The 25058-nt window shown below is 35.5% G+C and overlaps 1 protein-coding gene and 2 long non-coding RNA genes across 11 annotated transcripts; all 3 read left to right on the top strand.

The window, feature by feature from the left end:
* The first annotated feature begins 10427 nt into the window (after positions 1-10427).
* On the top strand, positions 10428-15772 carry LOC133732286 (protein TPR3-like). Of its 9 annotated transcripts, XR_009857029.1 has the most exons (10): positions 10601-11222; positions 11308-11457; positions 11541-11742; positions 12636-12855; positions 13214-13289; positions 13389-13457; positions 13579-13889; positions 15297-15364; positions 15439-15542; positions 15587-15772. XR_009857029.1 is itself a non-coding variant. In XM_062159797.1 (4 exons), exons 1-4 carry the CDS (start codon positions 11154-11156, stop codon positions 12315-12317), a joined length of 321 nt encoding a protein of 106 aa, XP_062015781.1. In that variant the 5' UTR covers positions 10428-11153; the 3' UTR covers positions 12318-12614. The 9 variants fall into 9 exon arrangements, 1 of the variants encoding a protein (XP_062015781.1); XR_009857033.1 differs by having other exon boundaries at positions 10593-11222; positions 11541-11633; positions 12627-12855; positions 15439-15772; XR_009857032.1 differs by having other exon boundaries at positions 10593-11222; positions 11541-11633; positions 12621-12855; positions 15439-15772.
* A 690-nt stretch (positions 15773-16462) lies between these two features.
* On the top strand, positions 16463-18798 carry LOC133733476 (uncharacterized). The gene is made up of 4 exons (XR_009857729.1): positions 16463-16807; positions 17632-17718; positions 18493-18539; positions 18680-18798. It is a non-coding gene; the product is annotated as an uncharacterized LOC133733476 (long non-coding RNA).
* Positions 18799-18851: 53 nt separating this feature from the next.
* Positions 18852-21558, top strand: LOC133734888 (uncharacterized). Its single transcript, XR_009858639.1, has 2 exons — positions 18852-20340; positions 21267-21558. It is a non-coding gene; the product is annotated as an uncharacterized LOC133734888 (long non-coding RNA).
* Positions 21559-25058: the final 3500 nt, after the last annotated feature.

Below are 25058 nucleotides of genomic sequence, written 5' to 3'. Positions count from 1 at the left end.
ACCTACCTTCAATCATACCAGCATCACTCCCGCTTCTCCTGTGTTCCCATCACCTCTCGTCGACGACCTCAATTCGATTTTTTTGGTGCCTTGTTGTGCGCAGATGAAGCTGGCATCTTGGTGGGTCTGCAATTTTGCTTTCAGTTTCATTATGGTTCCAAGTTGGGCATTGTGGTTCCAACCTAATTCTCAGATATTTGGGGCTAAAATTAGGGATCTGATCGATTGGGGAAGATGTAAAAAGGGTAACTTCAATCATAAAAAGAAGAGTCAGGGCTATTCTTGACATTTTACTATCTACCACGCTTACATGGTAGATAGTAAGCGTCTAACTTTGTGCCACGTCAGCCTGTTAACGGAATAATTGGAAGGTGAGGACCTATTATACGGAAATTATGATCTCAGGGACTTTTCAGATTAAATAAGAATGTCAGGGACTGAAACGAAAAAATGGTCAGAGTACAGGGACTAAACAAAATTTAATCCTTAATTTAATTAGTTATGTCATTATTTCGCACAATCCTTTAAAAACTGTTTTTCAGATAAACAATATATATATATATATATATATATATATATATATATATATATATATAGGATTTTTCTCAGGTAAGGATGTCCTTAGTTTTTCTTATGGAACGGATTTACTGTTTTCACCCACTTTCCGATCACATTTTCACATCTTAACCGTTCAGTTTTTAGGTCCTAATGTATGGATCACCTTTGCAAAATTTCAGCCAATTTGGTGATCATTAAGGCATCCAAAACTGCAAATTACAACAATGTAAACGAACGGTTCCGGTTCGACAGATTCGGTTCGTTCGTGTAAATTGCAGTTTTGGACGCCTTAACGATCACCAAATTGACTGAAATTTTGCAGAGGTGATCCATACATTAGGACCTAAAAACTGAACGGTTAAGATGTGAAAATGTGATCGGAAAGTGGGTGAAAACAGTAAATCCGTTCCATAAGAAAAACTAAGGACATTCTTACCTGAGAAAAATCCTATATATATATATATATATATATCAGATTGTTAGTGAACAATTTATAGTTCGGTGGAATTTTTAAGTGGGAAAGAGTCCAACAGCCCCAACCCCCAAATTGTTCACTTTAACTTTTCCAACATTAATGATCTTTCAATTTTTCCCAATAATGTTACCATTGAAGTTAATAATTATTTTTATTTTGTGGTAAATTCTAGTTAATATGTTGATTCGATTCATGATTTATAACATTCTCAGAAATGAGTGTAATTTAATAGTTTTTGCAAGTTAAGGGGTCAATTTAAGCAACTGCAAGTTGGTATACAACCCAACAATTATCACTAAATTCAGAGCCGTCTGTTTCAGCATTTATGCCAAATAAAATTAAAGCGAATATATAAGGAATTGAATTTAGTAAAAACACCATCCTAATTTCTTTGGTAAACTAGTAACTACTAATCTTCATCAAGGGCGGCCCTGAGAAGTGAGAATTCAAAGGCTCAAGGTAAACAAAATTACGAGGCTTGGGATGAGCTGGGAACTTTTAGTATGTTTAACTATTAGGTTTTAAATAAGTGATACAAATTAAACTTAAAAGAAATTAAATAAAGATTTCATAAGTCATAGTATAGTACCAAATGTATTTCAATCAAATCCTGATAAGAAAATAAATTAATTAATAATTTTTTTTTTAAAAAAAATACCAAATTCGGCAAATATAGTTTGTAGTCTGTTACTGTTTGTACATCAAAATTAATATAAAATCTGAATTCTAGATAGAGTTATACTTGGCTAATTATTCCACCATGCCTCCAACTCCAAGCCTCCCTTATTCAAGTAACAAAGTTGAATCATTGAATGAATGTTTTTCTTTTTCTACAATTGAGGTAGATTTGATAAGTACAACCATTAACTCCACTCCTTAAAAGTTAAAACAGGGCTGCATCTTTTTATATTTATACTTTTTGGTCGCACATATTTCTGTTTGTCTAATTCTGGCTTAATTATTAACTTTTGTCTTTTTTTGGCTGGGCACCTGGCTACGCGGCCGCAACTCGCAAGACGCAAGCAACACGCATCGTTCGATTTTTCTATGGAAATAGGTCATAGCTTAAAAGTATCAAATTCCAGCATCAGTCAATCCCACATTTATATTTCTGTGGAAATAATCAAATTATTACCAATCAATCTCCAACTTTCTTTTTGAAATCATGCTAGGCAAACCGGATTATTCTTTTTTTTTTTTTTTGACTTTGTTAAGGGGAACCCAAAGGCTTCCTAGGCCCAAGATAAACCCCTTCGGCGCATGTGAAATGCTCCAACTGTGCATTGCAGCACAGTGCCTGGCCACTTTGACAGCTTCGGGATTCGAACCTAGGTTGGGGAGCACACCCAACTAGGCAAGAACCACTAGGCCACTTGCAGTGGTTAAACCGGATTATTCATAGGTCATAGCTAAAAGTATCAAATTCCAACATTTGATAATTAGTTTACTTAAAATTTCAATGATAAAACTAAAAGAAGTTTAGAATGATAACCATCAATGTTTTGAATTACTGTGGAATGGCAAGTCGAATCCATTTGAAAAACAAGTCTATAGTACATTAGATTGATTTCATTAGTTTAATAACTACTTAGTTTTGACCCTCTTAAATAAAATTTCTCGCTACACCACTATTTGTTACCATCCTTAAGGTAGTGAAAGGTTAATTAAGTTAGGTAACTTAAGTTCCGGTTTTGGCTTCAGGTAAAAGATGTCCTTTTTTTTTTTTTTTTTTTTTTTGGGGAGGGGGGGGGGGGGAGGGGGGCTTATGTATTTTTCTTTGGTTTACGTATTCTTTTTCTTTTTGATAAAAAATGTCATTTTAAATTACAGAAAGTAGTATTTGATATTTCTCATCGCAATAATTCAAAAACGAGATCTAGGGTAAATTTGGGATTCATTACGGGGTTATGTCGTCTTCCATTCCAGAGAAGAAAAAAAAATGCAATAGCAGATTTAGCCCTCCCCTGCTAAACTTGTAATTCCAGCCTCACTTATCAGAGAAGACGACTATAGCCACTCCTTTATCAGAGGGTGAATAAACCCTAAGTAGCTCTCTTGTGAATAATATGACATGCTTTAATATACGCTTAACACACATTATAAAGAAAGGGAAATTCGATAGTACGTATGTTAACATATAACATACACACAATTACTACTTTCAAGGCTTACGTACTCAAATGGGAACCTATTTTACCCTAATGAGGATCTTATTTACCTTAACGAATATTTTTTTTCTAATTACTAATTACTACATGAGTCCTCAAGGTGTTAAATATGACATATATGAAAAATATTTAACGGATCATAGTTTTACCCAGAAAGAAAATAATTTTCAATTCACAAGCTTATGATCCACAATACCGAAATGCGAAGAAGATCTTTGATCAGATTGTCGAACTATTCTAATGATATGACAGATGAATGACTTTCTTACCTAATTAATTAATTAAGTATTAGGGCATCGATGGTATTTTTGTAATTTGCATTTTTAAAATATGAAAATTTTTGGTCATATAACCAAGCAGCCTCCACGAGTCACTCGCTATAAGCCTATAAGTAAGGTGCACTCCTGCTATAGTTTTTAATGGGGTCTTCATCACAAATCTAGTTTCATGACTAAATTTACAAGCAGAGTCATAAAATCTTCACTAACAAGTGGAGAATCCATTCAATAAGAGATGGTGACACAAGGTTGTCCAAGAGCTAATAACTAATACGCGTGGCTCAACTGATTTTGGGGCCAGGCATAAAAATTTAATCAACAACAACACTCGTTGATATCTCATTTTTATTTTCCTTTGAATAAATGATTTTTCAATAGATTCAGAATAAAATTATCTAATCACTAGAGACATGGTAATTCTTTTCAATATTAAAATTAAAAAATAAGATAGCCGTTTTCGTTGAAGCAAATTCTCCAAGTACTTTTTTTTTTTTTTTTTTTATTTTTTAAAAAGATAATCAAAAGATTTCACTCCTACCCCATTGTGACTCGAACCAAATTCTCCAAGTACTTGAATATATGTAATAACTCTTTATACTAAAACTTCTAATAAATACTCGTTTTGTCCATAGTAATCCAAACCAGTTTAGTTCACATCATACCATTTGTTAAATCCACACGTCACAGCTAAACTACCGTGGCACCGCAGTACAAAACAACGAACAAAAACCATCAGCATTGACACAAAAGAAGAAATAAAAGGCAGCAAAAAGCAAATTGAATGGGACATAAAAGCAAGAAATATAATATATTCTGGTCAAGGGTGATCAGGTGATGGACTTATTCTTTTGCATGGAGGACATAATAAAGTAGAAAACATAGTGTAATCAAAGACCGAGTCATATGGGGCAGCGAAGGGGACACGAGTGCATGATAAGATGGATATATAGTGTGCCCAAAACCCAATCTTTGCACGCGGATTTGGGAGATTTATTCGTTTACCTCTTCTCTTCATACCCGCGTTGAGGTTATTTGTTAGGCATCTATTTGTTAAGGTTTTACAAGACCTCTACAAGGAAAGTGAAGTTAAATACGACATGAAACTTAATTAAAATACAACGGCAACTGAGAAAACTAGAAGGAAAAAAAAAAAAAAAAAACTTAAACAATATTTGTTTCCCAAAGAGTGCAAAACTCCTAATTAGGAGTCATTAATGACCATTGATCTAGCCTCATAATATATCGGAGATTTAATAGCTCAATTAGTATATATTTAAACTAAAAAAGTTATGTTCATGCTCGTTAGTTTAACGTTTGTTATGAGTGGGTCGTTAGTCACTCTTTTTTGTATTATCTATAACACTTGTAACGATTTCTTCCGTATGAATGCAGCTATTGAATATATATATATATATATATATATATATATATATATATATATATATATATATAAGTCTTTCTATGCTAAGGACCTCCTTAGATTTTAAAATCTAAGGATTTCCTTGAATAGACTCACTTTTCGATCGCATATCCACATCTTAACCGTTTAGTTTTTAGGTATATATGAGTAGATCATCTCTGCAAATTTTCAGCCAAATTTATAATTATTAAGGCATTCAAAACTGCGATTTACAATTATGAACATGAACGGTTCAGGTTGGATAGATTTGGTTCGTTGATTGATTTAATCTAGTTCGATACCTTAACGATCATCAATTTAGCTGAAAATTTGCAGAGATGATCTACTCATATAGACCTTAGTGGAAGGGTCCTATATATATATATATATATACTATTATTAAGAGAAAAGGCTTTGTTAGCCAAAACAGAAAAAATGTACCAAAATGACCCTGAAATATTAAAAAACTATACAACTCATAAAACAGATAGGGGTGATATAGTCAAATTACAAAATAAAAGAAAATATAAAAAAAAAAGGTGAAATGAGAAACAAATAATCAAATTACCCACTTTCATCATTCCATGAAAAAACTACCCACTCCCTATTAAAAAAAAAAAAAAAAATTCAATTTTCACACACAGTGTGTGGGGCCATCTAGTATATATATATATATAGTACACATTTACACAAGTTTAAATTCATAAAGCTCCCCTAATTATAAATGCAAGGAAAACATTTAAATTTTATATAATTTATTTGTTTAGCGGGAATGAACTCATGGGGTTCAAATAACTCTAGGACTTTCTGGTTCACTAATTGTATCGCAATTGAGTGCCTTCAACTGTATTATGAGTTAAATTACCTAATGTGTGACGTTTTACTCGTTTTTATGAGTTAGATTATCTAATGTGTGACGTTTTACTCGTTTTTATTAATAAATAAATTGAGCTGCCAAATAGTGTTAGTTTTTTGACCCCCAAAAATATAAGTTTGAATCTAAAACCTTGATCCGTACGTCGCTTTGCTTTTGGTAACCGATTGATATTACATGTCCTTCAGAACAACAAGAAGAAGTCTGGTATCCACTCAAAAAAAAGAACACAACAAATCTAGTGGTCTTGGTATCAAGTAAACATGTCAACATGAAAGCAATGTAAGATAAAGACAGGTGTAGCGTAAATGAAAAAGTAACAACAGGTCATACTTGGTATGGGTCCACTGAGGAGTTTATGCTCCCATTTGCTTCATCTTTTTGTGTCTTTGGGCAAGACTCATTCAACATATTTAAGACTTTATCGTCCTTCGGTCCTTGCCGACCTTAAAAATTACTACACTCTTAACACACGCTCACGCACACGCACAAAAGTACTTATTGTCTTTAACTATAAAATAAAAAGTCCTCTTAACCCGATGAATAAAGTACTCGCAAACAAAATTATTGTTGTGAATATCAGAAATTAGCTCCAAAGAGTGCAGTGAAAATGGTGTCGGTGATATTTTTTTTTTTTTTTTCTTCTTGATGACCTGTGGGTGGTCCTTGATCTTTGTAGGATTGCCTAGATGAGATTATTTCCAGTTGATCAAATATAAAAACAACTTCTAAAACTTTAATGCTCATATCAGTTAACGAGATGTTTAAAACTTGAAGCAACATGAACTCCAGTGGATTGCTAGTCTCTACACACATTAGTGTGAGTGTGATGTGGTTGGAGTGCTCCTCATTCATACTAAGGTTTCGTTTGGGATTACTTCGCTTTTTAAAAAATCATGTTTTGTCTAAAATATTAGATTTTATGATATTTGGCAAATAAATAAAAAACAGCTATAATTGAAATTATAGGTCACTGGCATCAGATTTTTGAAACAACCTAAAAATTATTTGTAGAAGCTGTTTTTGATTAAAACACGCTTTGAAGTTGTTTTATGTACTAACAATACTTTTAAAAGTATTATTTACCAAACACGAAACTGTTTTGATTCACATTTAATTATTCTCACAACAAAGCAGCAATCTTTTTTTTTTTTTTTTAAAGGCACAACAATCCTAAATTAGTCCTAAAACTTCCCACCTCCAAACCTGCTTATATAAAAAAACTCAAACCTGCTTTCAGAACATAAGCAAGACAAAAGAGGAAGAGTCAGTTATTGAAACTGAAACAACAGTTGCACAATAAGAACAACTTCACCACATCCTCTACAATTGTGGCTGTTTATATCTAACGCACGCTTCGTATCCTTCAACTAAACAGCTACGCTTAATACACTTTCCCTACTGTTTCATATCAACATGTTTGCTGTAGAGTAAATTAGAGCAAATTTTGTTTTACCTCCTTGGTGTTCACATCCTAAATCACATGTGCCCTTACACTTCTAATTTCATCACGAGTACCCCTGTACTTTCAATTTCAATCAATGTTGTCCAATCCTTAACTTTTTGCCAAGTATTGTGTGATATATTTTGAAATTCTAATCACTTATGATATAATTTTGCATCCCACATTAGTGAATCATCATCCTACCATGGAGCCTATCATAGTTATGTTTTCATTTTACAAGTTAATTGACATGGAAACTAATGATTGAACAAGATTGGCTAAATTGGAGAGCAGAGGGATACATGTGATAAAATCTGAAATGCAAGGGCACAATTGATTTAAGGTGTAAAGTTCAGAGAAGTAAAATGAAATTAACCCCATTAATATAATTCATATAAATTGTAAACTCGTGAAATCATAAGACATATAGACATCAATATATACAACACAGTATAGAATACTGGAACATTAGCAGGGACCCTATTTAGCCTATTTTCTGGGACCCCAACATCTACAATTCAATTTACACAGCCGAAGTCTCCTTCAACTCCTTCAAAATCCTCCAACATTCAAAGATCTTTCAAAAGTCCTTACTGTGTCAAAGCTACTACAAAGACTATTTCTTGTGTTGAACCAGATATGGTTGCTAGTGATCGTTATCAAATTCTCAACAAATTGTCCTATCCTGATTGATGATCAAATGCCAGAAAAAAAGATATGCAAGATAAAAGACTGAGGGAGGAGTATGATGCTATGGGGTGAATGGTATCATTGTTCTCAGAAAAAAAAATATATATCTTTGAAAGTTAGAAAATAGGAGTTTAAAAGACAATCCACCATTGCTTTAACAAAAAAAGAAAAAGAAAATAGAGATCAACCCTCATTTCCAGCAACAAGCTTTATCAAACAGAAGAATAGATTATGACCTTTGGAGATTTATTTTCAACAACTTTGGAAAGAACCATTTCAACGATCCAAGAATCCAACCTGTTTACATAGACTCCATATTTGTTTCTAACGAGACAAAGGCTTGCAAGTATCTGTTTCAGTAAAACCTGCATAACCAATTACCAAGCAAAGCCAGGTTGCTTTCAATACCTAATATGGTTCATATCAGCTGTACAATTGTGCAAGCATACGACATAACAGCACAGGATAGAATCTTGGAACCTTAACAGGACCCTATTAAGAATTATTTCTGGAACCCCAACATCTACAATAAGTAACCTCCAGTTTACCTAAACTTCTACTCTCAAGATCAGTAAATTATTGGTGATAAGCTCCAAATCTAAGCAGGAATGCAATTACCAAACACAGCAAGATGTATACACAGGAAACCCAGATCAGTAGCCTCAAGTTTAACACACTTGGATATGTCACAGTAGAATGCTCTAATGCTCTTCACATTATCAATGCTACCTATCAATTGATGATTAAACCAGTGAACGTGGTCCACACTCGTTTAAACTTACAACATTCTCCTAAAGAGTAATGCTAGTTTTCAAAAAAAAAAAAAAAAAAAGTCATGAGATTATTATTATTATTATTATTTTGGATGGAAACAAGATATTTGAATTAAAAAGATTACAAACATGAACAGCCCCACAATTACACAGAATTGGGCAACATAAACCACCTAAACCCCTTCAAGGCGAAGAATCATCCACTTTCCAAGAAAAGACAGGTACTGCAACATGTACAGCAGCCCAATTAAGAAGAGTAAGAAGGTGTCTCTACTGTTTGGAAATAGAGGCCCGCAGTGAGGCTAAGAATCCGATTCTATCGCAAATAACTCCAATTAACTCCACCTCCCATTCTCTTCAGGATCTGGTTATTCTGTTCCAACCAAAGGCAACACAAAATAGCCAAACCAACAAGCCTCCAAAGGGTAATCACTAGCAAGAGAACCCGCGTGATGCCGCGGGGTAGATGTGTTTAGATGAAACAAAAAATATGTGCTAAACGAATTTTTCAGAATTTAGTTTACATTGTATGAATCTAGTGATATTTGAGATCCCAGGAAACAATTGCCCGTTATAATGACAGCAGAAGATACAAGGTTATGTATCTTCAAAACCAAACACACAAAATCCCAAATTCATATGTTGCTAGTGGATTAATTGAGCAACTAAATTCATATGTTCACGTTTTAATTCATGGCAATCATAATCTAATTCTTCTCTTAAAAGTCTATTATCTAAGTCGAATATCATGTTTGTATCAGGCATTGGTAATTTATGATCTTTTAATGAACTTGATGATCTATTAAATATTTGTTCTAATTCAAATAATACTTTATTTTTTAGTTCTGACTCAGGCAAAATTAAATTTGGAGTTCAGATTTATAGTAATTTAATAATCACTTTATTCAGGAGAAAGAGATCATTCAACAAATGAGGTTCAGATTTATAGTAATTTAATAATCACTTTTGACTCCGATTTATAGTGATTTAATCAAGGTAATAATCTGAACTTCATTTGTTGAATGATCTCTTTCTCCTGAGTTTGTTTTCTATGCCTGTCTCAATTGTTCTATTTCTGCTTTATTCAGTTTGGCATGCATGTAGTTTTTGATATGCAGAATAACTACAAATGCATACATGTACCTCAATGATATAAGGGTAGGAAGGGAAAATGAAAGCACAGAAGTGACTGAGAAAATTATTCACTTACTTGATCAAACTGTCTGAGAAGTCTACTGATCCATTTCAAACCAGCCAGCAAAATTTTTGTACGCATTTGATTAGTTAGCTCTATTTCTTTCAGCAATTTTTTTTTTTGGATGATTTTGATTTTTGTACGCATTTGATTAGTTTGTTCTTGATTTTGTAGAATGACTTTATGAGCATTTTTGTGTAGCTTTTAAGCTTTTGTTGCGAAAAGATTTGAACTTTGTTTGTTAGACAGTTTATATGTTGTGCATTATCTGTTAAAGGGACTTCTTTTGTGATATGGTTTTTGCGGCACAAGTCTTTCTTGAAGCAGATGCCTGTAATGTTTTTTCAATCATGGGCCAATAATCTTAGTTTTCTTTATGCATAGAACCTGAAAGTGCGTACTGCTCTCTTGCCGCATTTTTTCAATATAACAAGTAGGTGATTTGTTCATCAAGTTTACAGCTTTATTATATTGTATATAGCACTGCTATGGTACCAAGATTTAGCAGTGCATATTTGAAAAAAAATGACTATTTTCAATTTTAAAGGGTTCTTGACAGACCTTTTTAGAGTTAGAGTTTATATTCACAGTTGTGATTTGCTGTCAGTGAATTTTAAGTTCAAATATTAGAAATGTAGAGTATCTATCTTATTTATTTTGATTGTGAGTATCTGTGATGTGGTTGGATATTAGAATATTAGGACTTTCTGTGCATATTATGTAGGATTTGGTTGGAGTGGATTTGATCTGCTGTTGTACCCTGGTTTGTCCTGATGGGAATCAAATCTGCTTCAGATTCCACAAGCCAAACGAAAATTGCAGTATTTATTATATGGTATATAGGTCAATGAAAAACTTTTCAGTAAAGTCAATACATGAATATAGGTGTTATATTGTGTGAACTACATTTTGATTGTTATCAACTAAGATCTCTATCATGAACTCATCCTTTTACCATACCATACTTAGTTCTGTTGAAACTAAGCTAAAAGGTAGATACTCGGGTAATATCTAAGCTAAAAGGTAGGCATAGTATCTGATTGCTTTACAAAGTCTTTTCTTCCATTAGTGATGCCATGTTTGGTTTTCTTATGTATAAAATTCTGATGGACGTCTAATCTCTGTACGTCACAGGCTATTTCATGTGGGACAAATAAAGAAGGGGATTCATACTTGGTGGAATGGAATGAAAGCGAAGGAGCTGTAAAGCGTACCTATCATGGTCTTGGGAAGTGGACTGTTGGGGTTGTGCAGTTTGATACCGCCAAGAATTGATTCTTGGCTACTGGCAATGAGTTCATGGTTAAATTCTGGGACATGGACAATGTTAACCTTTTGACAAGTACAGATGCAGATGGTGGACTGCTGGTAGGCATTACATCATGTTTATTTATTTATTTTTTTAATGAAATCATTCTTTCCAACTAATCATCATGGTCTTAAAATTCTGCAGGCTTCTCCTCCTATTAGATTTAACAAAGAAGAAATATTGTTAGCTGTCTCAACAAATGACAATGGTATTAAACTTCTAGCAAATTCAGATGGAATTAGGTTACTGAGAACAGTGGATGCTTCCAGAGCTGCTTCTGTGGCTGTTGTGAAGGTAAAGTTTCATTTTGGCATATCTTCAGATTCGTTAGCTTTCTTTGGTGATATTCACAATGTGTCTGCTTCATTAATATGCAGGTCTCAGCAGTAGGAACATTTGGATTGTCTAACATTACTGTTGGAACAGGCATTGGAGATCGAGCAGCTCCAATGCCAGGCATGGTTGGACTGGTGAGTGTCATGATTATCTCTCATGGGTGACTCAAATCCCAGAAGAAATCCATATAAATCAATGCTAACGTAGCTACACATGTTGCTGTCATGAATTTGTTATGTGATGGTAAGTCCTCAGAAAGCATGCTCCTATTCAGTTCCGCATGCCATAATAAGCACACTTGATCTTTCTAATATCTTAAACAGTCCTGTAGTACAATTGCTTTATGATGTTTCAGATTGTATAGTGCATGTTATTTCTGTTTCATAATTGTTAGTTTATTACATGGAATAAGAACCTGTGGGTTGTTGAGCATTATTACTGAAAGGCATTTCCAAATCAGAACACTGCTGATGAACAACTTATGGTGAAGGAATATTAAGCCTATATATATGTCAAAAGGTGAAAAAAAAAAAAAAAAAGAACAAAAAAGCTCAGAATGAAGTTCAATAGATTCTGAAAGTTAGATCAAGCAAATACACTTTTTGGTTTAGATAGCAATGTAGCCTATAAACCAATGAAGTTCTATAGCATTCAAAAGGTAGTCTCGATATTAAAGTTTGGATCTTTTAAGTGTATGGTTTCTGGGTTTTATGGGGTTTTTAGATTTTGAATTGAAATGGCCGGAATGGGTAGGAAATTTTAGAACTTTGGGATTGTTTAGAACTTTGGGGTTACCTTCTGCTTTCTAGGTTTTTTAGGTTTCAAATGGAAAAGGGTAGTCTAAACTCTGCATGCGGTCCCAGCGCTGCCTCACCTTCCCTGTCATAGTGTCATATTCCAACGAGCCATTAAAAAGTACTCGGGTCTTCTTCACTCACTCAGCCACTTCTAATTTTCTGTATCTGCATGCTTCAATTATGACATTCAATTGATGATTTCGGATTTTAGATCAATGGCATCCTTTCGCTACAAAATGTTGAATCAACTAGCATAAAGCACAACAGAAGAGCATGTGACCGCTGCAAGAACAGAACATATTGAAGTTTTTAACATACTTACAGAACCAGTATTTGCAGGAAATATAAGGAAAAAGAGCAACGACAGCAGCAGCAACACATGCATTATGGAAAAGGAAACCACTATATTGAAGGCTGAAGAGCTCAATAAGAAGCATCAACAAGTTGATCATATTCAATTGATACATTAGATCCCTGGCAGCAGACAAGTTCTAGAACTTTTGAAAGCTACTTCAGACCCATCTGCCAATGTTCTCGACATCGTGCTTTACTTTTCAAGGTTAGATGTTTTTTTTTTTTTTTTTTTTTTTTTTTTTTTTTTTTTTTTTTAAACCCTTAGCCCACCCCACCCTTACATATGTCAGTGAGAATTGAACCCATGACCTTTTCAAGGTTAGATGTTGGTTATCATAAGTGATAGTGTCTTCAGGCAGCACTTTTCTGTTATGCTTGATGTCTTTTGGCTGTCCCATATACTGAAATCTTAGGCCATTTTGATATGTGCTACCATGAGTTAGGGATAAAACCTTGAACTTAAGTACATAACAGTTTTTAGACACAATTTTTTTCGTATGCAGCAAAAGAAATAACTAAGAAATTGAAATTCTTACTTTTTCAAGAAATTTCTATTTCAGCAGATATTAAGTTTATAGGCGTAACGGAGAGATTAGGTGTATTTCAGCAGAGATAAAATTGCACCACCAGCGGCAAGAGGTAATTGATAATTATTCTCTGAGATTATGAGTTCTCTTTGGTTCAAGCATCGAAATGTCAAGAGTAAGTTCAAGAATGTAACTTTTTTGATAATTTCAGGAGGACAAAGTACTAGATGAAGAAATTGAAGAGGATGAGATGTTCTGGAATCAAGAAGCTCTTAAAGAGGTAATATTTTTGTTTTTTGTTATTTTTTCTCTTCTCTTTCTTTTTTCAAAGTTTTGTTTACTGTAATTTGTACTACTGTACATTGTTTGTAATTTACGTTCATGAATGGATATTGTGGTAGGAGGAAGAAGATGATAACTATGAAGTGGAGCTGAAGTTGCTGATGTGTTCTCAAATTGTTTACTTTAATTTCAAGTTTTCTAGCATTTTAGAGGAAATGTGTGAGTTTAAATTACCTCTATTTGTTTGTGCAATTAATTGGGAACTAAGCTGTGATTATTTTGAGTTGACGTCGACAGATCTTTGTATTTCCTTTGATTATGTATTTTACAAACTTAAAAATTAATACCTGAAGTCACCAACTGGTGTATAAGAAATTATGCTGATTTTGGGGTTTTACTAATTTTGAATCAATTTGGCACCTTACAAATGGTGAGCAATGTTCAATTAGCATTTTAATTAGTACTTGGAAATTGGAAGTACAGAATATCTATAGATTGTGTTAATATTAAGGGCTAATTACTGTTTAGTACCCTGTGCTTTTGGTCTAACATCAATTCAGTCCCCCGACTTCCAATTTCATCAAAAACACCCCCACACTATTATTTCTCCATCCAATAGGTCCATCCGTGATAAATCAGTCAATTTCAGCCGTTTAGGTGCTGACGTGGCCATCCAACTCAGCCCAGGTGGGGCCCACACGGAAGTGAAATTCCCAAACTGACCCTGGCCAACCAAATCTGAAAAAATCCAAAATAAATTCCAATCTTTGAGGTTGGGGAGACTCGAACCCACACCAACACCTTTCATTTGCAAAGGCCCAACCACCAGACCACTTGCATGGTATTGCAATATTACAAACGAAAATAATATATGTATAATAGTTTAAAAAACTCTCCTTCTCCACCCACCTCTCTCCTCCTCTCCTCTTCTTCTTCCTCTGTGCATTCCCAGTTTGCCGGGCTTGCTTTCATGTCCGGACTTACTGCGGAGATGGATTTCAACAAGGACTCCTCCTCCACCGTCATCAGAATCCGACAGCGGTTGCCGGATTTCCTGCAGTCCGTGAAGCTCAAGTATGTGAAGCTTGGGTATGGCTACTCGTGCAACCCAGCTACCATTCTCATGTTCCTTCTCATCTCGCCTTTGTTGGCGTCGGTTCTGGTACAGCTGACGGGTGTCGACATAACCCGGTTCGTCTCCGAGGTCTGGACCAACCAGGCCGTCCGGCTGGAAAGCATGGACGCCGCCACGCGACTCGCTGGTTCCGGCCTGGTTCTCTTCTTCTTAGCCCTCTACTGGTCCAAGCGGTCCACACCTGTTTACCTGGTGAACTTCTCCTGCTACAAACCCGACGAGGAGAGAAAAATGTCGATGGAGGAAGAAGAAGAGGAGAGGAGGAGAGAGGTGGGTGGAGAAGGAGAGTTTTTTAAACTATTATACATATATTATTTTCGTTTGTAATATTGCAATACCATGCAAGTGGTCTGGTGGTTGGGCCTTTGCAAATGAAAGGTGTTGGTGTGGGTTCGAGTCTCCCCAACCTCAAAGATTGGAATTTATTTTGGATTTTTTCAGATTTGGTTGGCCAGGGTCAGTTTGGGAATTTCACTTCCGTGTGGGCCCCACCTGGGCTGAGTTGGATGGCCACGTCAGCACCTAAACGGCTGAAATTGATTGATTTATCACGGATGGACCTATTGGATGGAGAAATAATAGTGTGGGGGTGTTTTTGATGAAATTGGAAGTCGGGGGACTGAATTGATGTTGGACCAAAAGCACAGGGTACTAAACAGTAATTAGCCCTAATATTAATTATAGTTGGCTTAATACTATCAGTTCCTAAGCTGGATTGAGCGATGCTGTGATTTGGTGTTGAAGCATCTTTCAGTCATGCAGAAACAAAGGTATGTTGCTACTCTCTTAATACACTATTTGTCTGTCTCTCTAAATGTACTAATACATATTATGACTTTTCCAGATGTTGATGAAAAAAGTTGATCCATTGATGAGAGCCATGGAGCGGAGTCTATGAAAATAAAGAGAAAAGCCGTAGCTAAAGATAAAGAAGCTGCAGCAGCCAAGGTGAATGCTGACAAAAAGAACAGAATTATAAACTCATCTAAGAGGTTGTAATTAGTTTTCAACAGCCTCAATACCATTCTTTCCTTTTGTTTTCAGTTCAATTTCGACAGTGCTTTGAACCAAGCCTGCATTATATATTAGTAACCTTCAGTGATTTTTTGAGAATAGCGAGCTTTGTCTTTCTTTATTTCTCACTTCCATCAAAAATGAGGTCACTTTCAGATTTTCAATTACGCTTTTCATGGTTGTGATTTGTTAACAACAACAAATTCCGCGGCAAAGCGCGGGTGCTGTTGCTAGTGGATTAATTGAGCAACTAAATTCATATGATCTCTTTCTCCTGAATAAAGTGATTATTAAATTACTATAAATCTGAACTCCAAATTTAATTTTGCCTGAGTCAGAACTAAAAAATAAAGTATTATTTGAATTAGAACAAATATTTAATAGATCATCAAGTTCATTAAAAGATCATAAATTACCAATGCCTGATACAAACATGATATTCGACTTAGATAATAGACTTTTAAGAGAAGAATTAGATTATGATTGCCATGAATTAAAACGTGAACATATGAATTTAGTTGCTCAATTAAATACATGTCAAAAAAATGATTATGATTCTGTTATCTGATCCTCAATCCGGGTTGAGAGATGAAGAGAGTTAGAGAGATCTCAAATATCACTAGATTGCCATGTCCATACTAAGGCTTTGTGACAATTAAAGCTTTTGCAGCCTGGTTGCTTATATTACAATGTTTCATTTGGGTTCTCAACATGGCAATCTAGTGATATTTGAGATCTCTCTAACTCTCTTTATCTCTCAACCCGAATTGAGGATTCAAACTTACCCTCCGATCTATCTCTCTACCTCCTCGTGCGAAGCAAACACACACAACCGATCTCTGTCTCTCAATTGGGAATTGAGTTTTGTTGTGTTGGGTTTGATTAGCTTTTACGGTTAGGGTTACTGAATTGGGGGTTTTCTTGGGTGATTGAATTTGATTCTATAATTTCATAGTTTCGATTCTGAGTTTGTTGAAAGTTAAATTCAGTTAGTCGATTTGTTGTTTTATGCTTAATTGAAGAGTTGGCTGATATGATTAATTGAAGTGGTAATTGAAGTGAAGTTTTGTAATATGGTAGTTTCTTTTCCTTTGGATTTGATATAAGGTTTTTGATTTTGATGGTAGATAGTTGGGGTACGAGAAAGAAGAGGAGAGATTGAAGATTTTGGTCGAAGAGGTTGCTGGGTTTTCAAAGAGGTGTGTGTTTGATTTGAGTATATCTGTGGTAAAATCTCCTCTTTTTGCCATTGCTCATAGTGCACATATACCCCCTTTTTGGATGGTCATTATCATAACCCATATTGTTTTGGGGATCATTTGTCTTACGAGTTATGTAAATTTCAATTGATTTATACCAACTTAAGGAATCTGTCTCAATCGTTGGACTTGGTCTTTTTAACAAGAACACATATTGAAGCCAAATATTGCTTTTAAAATCAAAAGAATTAGATAACAACATGTAGAATCAGTTCAAGAGTTTGTAGAACTCAATGAATTGTCAAATTATTAAAGTTTGGTTGTGCTATTTAGACTTTTGTTGAGTATTTGCCTCTAAATATTTCATTACTTTGCATTCACATACCAATATTAAAGTTAGCTGGACTGTTTTTGGCTTGATTACTGGGTTGGCTCCAGGATGATTTACTTTTGGCTTGAAATGATGTTTAGAGGTTGTTTTTGTTGCTATTAGGTATCTGATTTCACTCTCTGATTCTAACATTGAAGTATTCGGATTACAAAATCTTAATCTTTTGGTGTTACTATGCTAATGAAGTTTGGGTGGTGTTATAGTTGGTACCAAAAGAAATTATGTTTTTGACTTTCAATAACATACATAGGTTTAATGGTGAATTTATCTACTTAGGATTGTTTTCTGAAAGCAACTTTTGTCGGTGCTGTGCATTTGAGAAATTGATAAACGGCAAACATTGAGATACTAAACTATATTTGTGATTGACTTATTGCAATTGAGAAATTGCTATGCTGAATTTAGAGGCTTTAATTTGCTGCTTTTGTCTTAGGTTGCTGATAAGCTGTTTGCTGCAAAAAAATTAACTTCCAAAAGCCTTACTTGAAATCAAGAGCGTGGACGTGTGTTGATTATCATTGTGAGTACCCTTGCTTCTGTGTATCTCCAATCTGTGCAAGCTTTAATTATTATTCAAACTGCATGAATGCAGAGTATTGCTCTTTGATAATAAAGTCTTGATTGATTTTAAATATTGAATACATCCATTTGTCTCACATGAAGAATCTGTGGGAGTAAACCTTACATTTGTTCATATATATGTAAGTTGAATTTTGTCAAAGTCATGTATATAAATTGAATATGTGGGACTATAACTGCTTCTTTGATTTTTTTTTTAAAACCTGATTTGCTTTTGTATTGTGATTAGTTACTTTCAAAGATATAAATTCCTGCAGCTTTATTAATACCATTAAAAGGTGAGCAATTTGGTTTTGGTTTGTTGAAATTGGGATTGGTGGTTTTATTGATAATTTCTGTAAGAACATTTATAAGACTGGCGAAATTGTTTGCTCTCCTCCAGAAGAGGAGCATCATAGAATTAGTACTACGTATAGGTTAGAGTCAAACCAGAACTTGATAGTGCTATTTTTTTTCATTAAGTAAACTTTGGTGTTTGCACCTTACGACTGGATTGATGAGTGGATAAATTTAGGGACCATTTATATATATGCTTTTGTATTGAATAGGGTGCTTAGTTTTAGTACAATTAACTAAAATTGGTGGATAATTCGAGAATTTGATTCCTATTTTAAGTTATTGTTGAAATCAGTTACATTCCTATCTTATAACATAGTATACTCACATTGCTAATTATCTCAACACTCATTGCACTCTACGTTTCACTTCACATCAGTATTTTGCAGAGCTCTGTTCACGTCATATGCAGCTGGTTGTTTATAGGTAACCTCATCTCTACATTCCAATGCCTCATTGATTAATGTTTGTGCTTACTCCATACAAAACCATTTCAATTTACAGAACCAAATAATCACTCTTTCTTATTGATTGACATTATTACTTATGTTTTCCAATTACAACAGCTCAGCTGAAATTTCGGAGGACTTATCATTTGTTGCAAATGACGAATCAGACTTTGTACATAAACACCTACCGTTGTTAGGATATAACATATAATGTAGCAATGTAATATAACAATGTTAGATTGTAATACCCCGAAAAATCCAAATTAAATTCCATGGATTTTTAGAAATGATTTCACGATAGTAGGAGCGAGTACGAAGCTTGGAGAAGTTGTGGAATTAGTTCGAACGATTTTATTTTCGAAATCGAACGTTATTTAGGGGCTCGTGGAAATTGACTTTTTATACATACGGAATTTGGGAAAACTTCCTGCATGAAAGTTGTAGGGCTCGTCGATACGATCTCGTGCATATGTGGAACACAATATTCGGAGTTCGTATGAATAAGTTATGAATATTTGAAATTTGGGAATTTTCTATAAATAGGAAAAATTTCTGATTTTTTCATTAAGGACGAAAAAATCTAATTTTTGCTAAACAGTCCCCGAAACCCTCCGTTCTCTCTCCTCTCCCACGCGGCCGAACCGCTCGACCCGACCCGGCCGAACGGCCCTCCTCCGGCGTCCTCCAGCCCCGGACCCGGACACCACCGTGATCGCCGCTCCACGCCCAGACGCCCTCCGGTGTGGTCTTGGCCCGCCGCTGCCCCGAAAGCTGGATCGAAGACACCCAGACGAGCGAAACCGACCCGGCCGGAAAACGTCGACGCCGGCGTTGCACGGGCCGATCCTTCCCATTTTCGTGATCTCCTCTTCCCCCTGATCATCCCCATGTAAGTCTTTCATCACGATTTTGAGTGTAGACCGCTAGATCAAGGTTTGACTTTTTGAACGCCTCTGATTCAATCTAGGATCCGATCGTGCGGCCGAGATTAATCCAACTTCAACGCTTGATCTAGGACGATCTAGGCCGAACCAGGCTTAGCTCCAGGTATGAAAGTTGATCACCCTTTCATTTTGAAGAAGTTTGTAGTTGACGACTTTTGCATCAGAGGTGGTTGACCTTCGTTGACCGCCGCGTTGACCACCGTCTGACCTCCGCTTGTGGCGGCGGGTCGGACCTTATTTTGAGTTTATATTATCTGGACGATGATCTACGCATCCATACGAGCGTTTTGATATATTACAAGGTTATTTTAGAAAATGTGGATAAATAATGGATTTACGTTTTGACGTTACTATTTAACGTTTTTACGTTTTATCTTCGGTTTACGATCTGCGAAGATCTGACCATCGGTTTTACTTCAAATTATAACATGTTGATCGTATGACTGTCCCGATGACTTTGTGTGGTCATGGGCGAAGATCCGACCGTTGGATCTTCGTATAAATGCAAAACAGTGATTAGGGAGGCGATTCGTGAGAATCCGTCCGTCGGATTTTTGTATAAATTTGTGAAGATGTTAGTAAGGACGATTCAGGAAGATCCGACCGTTGGATCTTCGTGATGATTTTTGGAGGGTGATCCTAAAGGCGATCCGTGAGGATCCGACCGTTGGATCATCATTTAATTTCGATCCGACCGTTGGATTGTCGTTTAAGTATGTTTTTGAGTTATTGGCTAAAATAAGGTCATGTGTGATTAGGTGATTGACGGTCTCCCTTGGGTGAACGATTTCGGTGTGTATTGTGTTAAATTGAAGACGCAGCGGGAATATCGAGGTGAGTAAATCGCACATGGTTCATTCACGAACCGAAATTCGGTGATTTTATTTAATTGAGAAATTGTGGAAATTGTTTTATGAAAATAAATATTTGTTTTAAATTATATGGACTTGATCGACTACGGTCCATAGGTAAGTAAAATGTATTTAAACTATAAAAATGAATTTCTAGATTTTATTGCATGTGAACTATAGTTGGTATTAGTGGTCACTCTTGTGTGGGTGACTACGTATATATATATTTACGTGGAATATATATTGGATGGTGTAATTTACTGAGTTATATTTTGAGCATTACCCTTTGGAATATGTGATTTATCTTAGATGTTGTGTTGTCTATGATAATGGGTAATTGAGTAAAGTGCGATAGTTGAGTCGTTGAGATGAATTAAATGAGGAGTCAAGTGAATTGAGGAAAGCAGTCAATCGTAAGGTGAACCTTGGCCCAGGTGACACTTTACGATACAGTTAGAGCTCTAGTCTGTCTGCCGTCATACTGCTTGGGGGATAAACGAGTTATCATATGCCATTGGGTATGACATGACATACTGAATGGGGTGATTAATATAATTAATCATAAGCCTGTAAGTATGATATACTGAATGGGGTGATTAATATAATTAATCATAAGCCTGTAAGTATAATATACTGCATGGGATGATTTATATAAATAAATCATAAGCCTGTGAGTATATATTGAGTAAGAAGTTGTTTATTATTGAGTAGTCATGATGAGATGTGAGTTGATTGATGCTTGAAGTGATGTTGTACACTTCAATTCTTATGCAAAACAAAATTAAAATGTGCTTGAGTTGATTGTGTTACTTTAAATCGTGCAATCCTTTCATTTACTCATACGAGCTTTGCAAAAAGCTTACCGGGTTTGTATTGTTGCAATCCCGGTACACTATTCAAACGGTGTAGCGGGTAATCCTGCAGGTCAGGAGAATCAGGACGGTGATCGTGCGGGTTAGAGAATTTGTTTTAGTTTTACAGCAATTGTAATTGTGAGGTGAGTTATGCTCATTTGAGCCTTACAATATAATTTGGTGAGAGTGTGCTGTAATAAACAAATTTGAGATTTGGTTTATGTAATATCGAGCGATGTGAGGTGTGGTTGTTTTGAGAAAAAATTCAGGTTGTATTTATGTGAGTTGTATTAATTCATGTTTCGGATTTGGATTTGTTATTCAAAATCCGGGGCGTGACACCAATAGACTCATCCTGAGCATCCAAACCTAAGCTGCTACCTGCCAGTCCTCCATTTTTCTTCAAGGCTACACTAACAAATTCATGCTGCCACTCTACACTTCTATCCACAATCTGCTACAGTTCTAATCCCTTTTTACCATGAAACACCTCATTCCTATCCTTCCATATCCACCAACAAATTAAAGTAAACAATTCCAGTTCTCGTGGCTCACCACAATCAGCCACAAGGGAAAACAAGTCTGTAAAGCATGCCACTCTCCAGGTCTTAACAACCCCCTTTAACCAACTAACCTTCCATACCTTCCTAACTACAGGACAATCCCACAGACAATGAATAATGGATTCCTCCACACAGCCGACAACCTCTATGAGGGCTAATCTTGCGTTTAAACAAACGCTCAGCACAAGGTAGAAAAGCATGGGAAGCCCTCCACAAGAAAAGCTTGACCTTGTTCGGAATCGAAAGATTCCACATGAGACTCCAAATATTAATGGAGTTTGAATTAGCATGCCCACTACCACTAGTCGATCCCCTCTCCATCCTTCTTAACTCCATCCCAAACCAATATCCAGATTTAACGGAGTACCGCCCATCATCATTAAAATGCCACACAACCACATCTCCCTCAGTCCTTTCACATAACGGAATTGATAAAATTTTATCCACATCCACAGGTAAGAAATGTTGCTTTAAGAAATCTACATTCCACATACCTGGCTCCAACATGAGCTGATTGACCTTTGCATTGGCCACCATGAAACGCAGTGTGATAACTTTAAACGTTCAGGGAGCCCGGCAGCCATTTTATCCTCCCATATTCTGATTGTTTCCCCCGTACCAATCCTCCATCTAATACCAGCACACAATAACTCCTTGCCCCATACTAAGCTCCACCACATAAAAGAAGGCTTAGCACCCAAACCCGCAGCAGCCCAGTCTCCCCCATATACATACTTAGAGAGAGAGAGAGAGATTTTAATATGTATGATCTCACCTTTTTTTACGTATAAATTCAAGTAAAAAAAAAAAAAAAGACAAACACACGCATCACGCGGTCTATTACCTAGTGTTCATCTATTTACTTAGTGATGCTTGGCTCTTTAGCACAACATCAAAAGACCAACCAAAGACTAAAGACCTTATTTCTAACGCCATCTTTTGAACATTTCTTTGCTTGTTGATTGAATCATATAACTATCAATCTGCATTAACTAAACAAGCATCAGGAATCAACAGGGAATATGAAAACAATATACCAACACAATGGGCGATAATGAACAGGGAATCAACAAGTGCCAACACAAGTTACTTGGTCCACTGATCAGGGTTTAGATATATAAATTGACCTACTACTAGACAAAATATGAACACATCGGGAAATATCCTGATCATTACACACGCTAGTGTGAAATTTAGTTAAATTGGCAAAGACACCCCAACAATAAATTTTATATGCGAATGCACCTTTACGATTCAGGATTAGATTGAGGGGAACATCCAATGTGCCTGGTAAAAAATAGAATTGAAAGAAGCACCATTGCAGAGTATGCAATGCAATTGTGATCAAGTAGCGACCTAAATTACAATAAGCAATCGACTTTTAAATCAAATATCAACTAGCATTGGAACTATCTAAAGTCGCCACTGAAACTTAAAATTCCAACTACAATCATCTCATAAATAACTAGTTTTGAACTATAATATTAAATTGGGCACATAAATCACGGATTTCTTGCCTTTCAAGCTCAGAGGTCATGGGGGTGTCATGGATCCTAATCTGACCACCAAAGCCTAATGGTCGGATTTCATTCACAATAACCACCATTTGCTTTAGTGTTGCCACTGTAATTACTGGAAGAGTTGCTAAACCATGCCCATACACCTCCACTCGTTCCAAGGCTCCATCACGAAGGGCCGCAAGGTCTTGTACTCTACCATTCAACTCGGCTATTTGTTGATCAGATTGCTGAACTCGGTGGTTGTAGTGGTCAACGCGACCTGCGTGAAAATCACGTTGCGTTCGCAGAGGTAAGAGTTGGTTATTGATAGCTGCTCTATTAGCTAGGAGTATATGCCTTTGTTCCTCTAGTTGTACTCGAGTTTGTTCGTGGTCTGCCGCTGCCTGTTGATGTTCGCCAATCCTTGACCTTGCGGCAAGCAAGCCCGTTAAGGAAACTAATGATTGTGGGGCATTGTGAACATGATTGCCCTCAAGAATGTTGTGTTGAGCCATATATAATATCCTGAAAACTCAGTAAAGAACAGCAGGCATTTCACAACTAGTGTAATAATTCATTACATATATATAATTATATATGCTTCTGAAAACCCAGTAGGAAACACCAGCCATATCCTTCTAACCACCAATCACATAAATTAAACACGAAGGATTTGATTATGCAACTGCGAATTGAAAAAAAAAAAAAAACAAAACAAAAACGAATTGAAAACAGAAGAGGAGCAAAAAGTCATACCCAAGAGGATAAACATTTCTATGAAGAGGGAAAACTGCAGAAGAACCAAAATAAATTTGGGATCTGCTCATTTCATTTTAGAAAAAAAAAAATTTAACCCAAAATTTGAGTAGACAGAACTCAGATCTTGATTTCTTGACCAACAATAAAACCCAAAAACTTTGAGAGAGAGAGAAAGAACCCAGATTTGTTCATTATCAACGAAAAAATTACCAAAATTTAATCAAGGAAATTGAGAGAGAATCTGCAGTTACCTGAGACTCGGTGATTTGATTTCCACCACCGAAAGAAAAAAAACAGAGTAGAAGTCTCAATACTAATGGTTAATGGAGCAGGGGGTGTCTATGGGTGAATAGTTAATGGAGCTTAACTTCTAAAGGCACAGGGAAGGGATGATTGGAATGGGTTAGGGTTTTCTTTTGGGCTTTAGGTTTTTTTAAGTTTTTTTTTTAAATTCCAATAACTCCCTAGTTTGTTTGGGGAAAATAGTGCGTTTTGGCCCAGGCTAGGCCTGTTTTATTAGTGGGTTTTAGTCTATATTGCTATGGTTTCTTCTTACACCAAGTTCATGAATCTCCTGAAGTACCACAATTGAGTGCATTGACGAAAGGAGATTCAAAATAGTTTTCTTAGTGTACTATGAGATTTGTAGTTGTGTAGGCTTGTAAAATTCAAATAAACATCATTGTACTAGTGAATGGTACCCGTATTCCCTTACTTGCTTAACCACCGATTTAGTAGGGTACAAGCATATAGGGTTTATTTGTACTAGCCTCTTATCACACGCTCACGCGTGTGTCAATTGGCCTTTTTTATTTTTTCATACTTTATTTGTGTCTATAACATTTTGTTTGAGTTTTTATTAGTATTTCTAAAAAAAGAGTTTGTTTTAGTAATTTATCTAAAAAATATTTTTTTTTAAAATTATGAATAATTTTTTTTTTCTTCAAAAAAAAAAATAACTTTTTGTTTAATAAGTAATTTTTTTTATTTAAACTGCCAACTCCAAAAAAAAAAGATAAAAAAAAG

Source organism: Rosa rugosa, chromosome 2, assembly GCF_958449725.1.
Source record: "Rosa rugosa chromosome 2, drRosRugo1.1, whole genome shotgun sequence".
Classification (NCBI taxonomy): domain Eukaryota; kingdom Viridiplantae; phylum Streptophyta; class Magnoliopsida; order Rosales; family Rosaceae; genus Rosa; species Rosa rugosa.
Note: the sequence above shows the minus strand (reverse complement) of the source record. Positions and strands in the feature narration are given on the sequence as shown.

Bases quoted from the DNA above. Each gene is read 5' to 3' on its own strand.
- LOC133732286 (XM_062159797.1), top strand. From the start codon at position 11,154: ATGGTTAAATTCTGGGACATGGACAATGTTAACCTTTTGACAAGTACA. The intron at 11,223-11,307 runs GTAGGCATTACA...AAAATTCTGCAG, and splicing joins ATGCAGATGGTGGACTGCTG to GCTTCTCCTCCTATTAGATT. The intron at 11,458-11,540 runs GTAAAGTTTCAT...ATTAATATGCAG, and splicing joins CTTCTGTGGCTGTTGTGAAG to GTCTCAGCAGTAGGAACATT.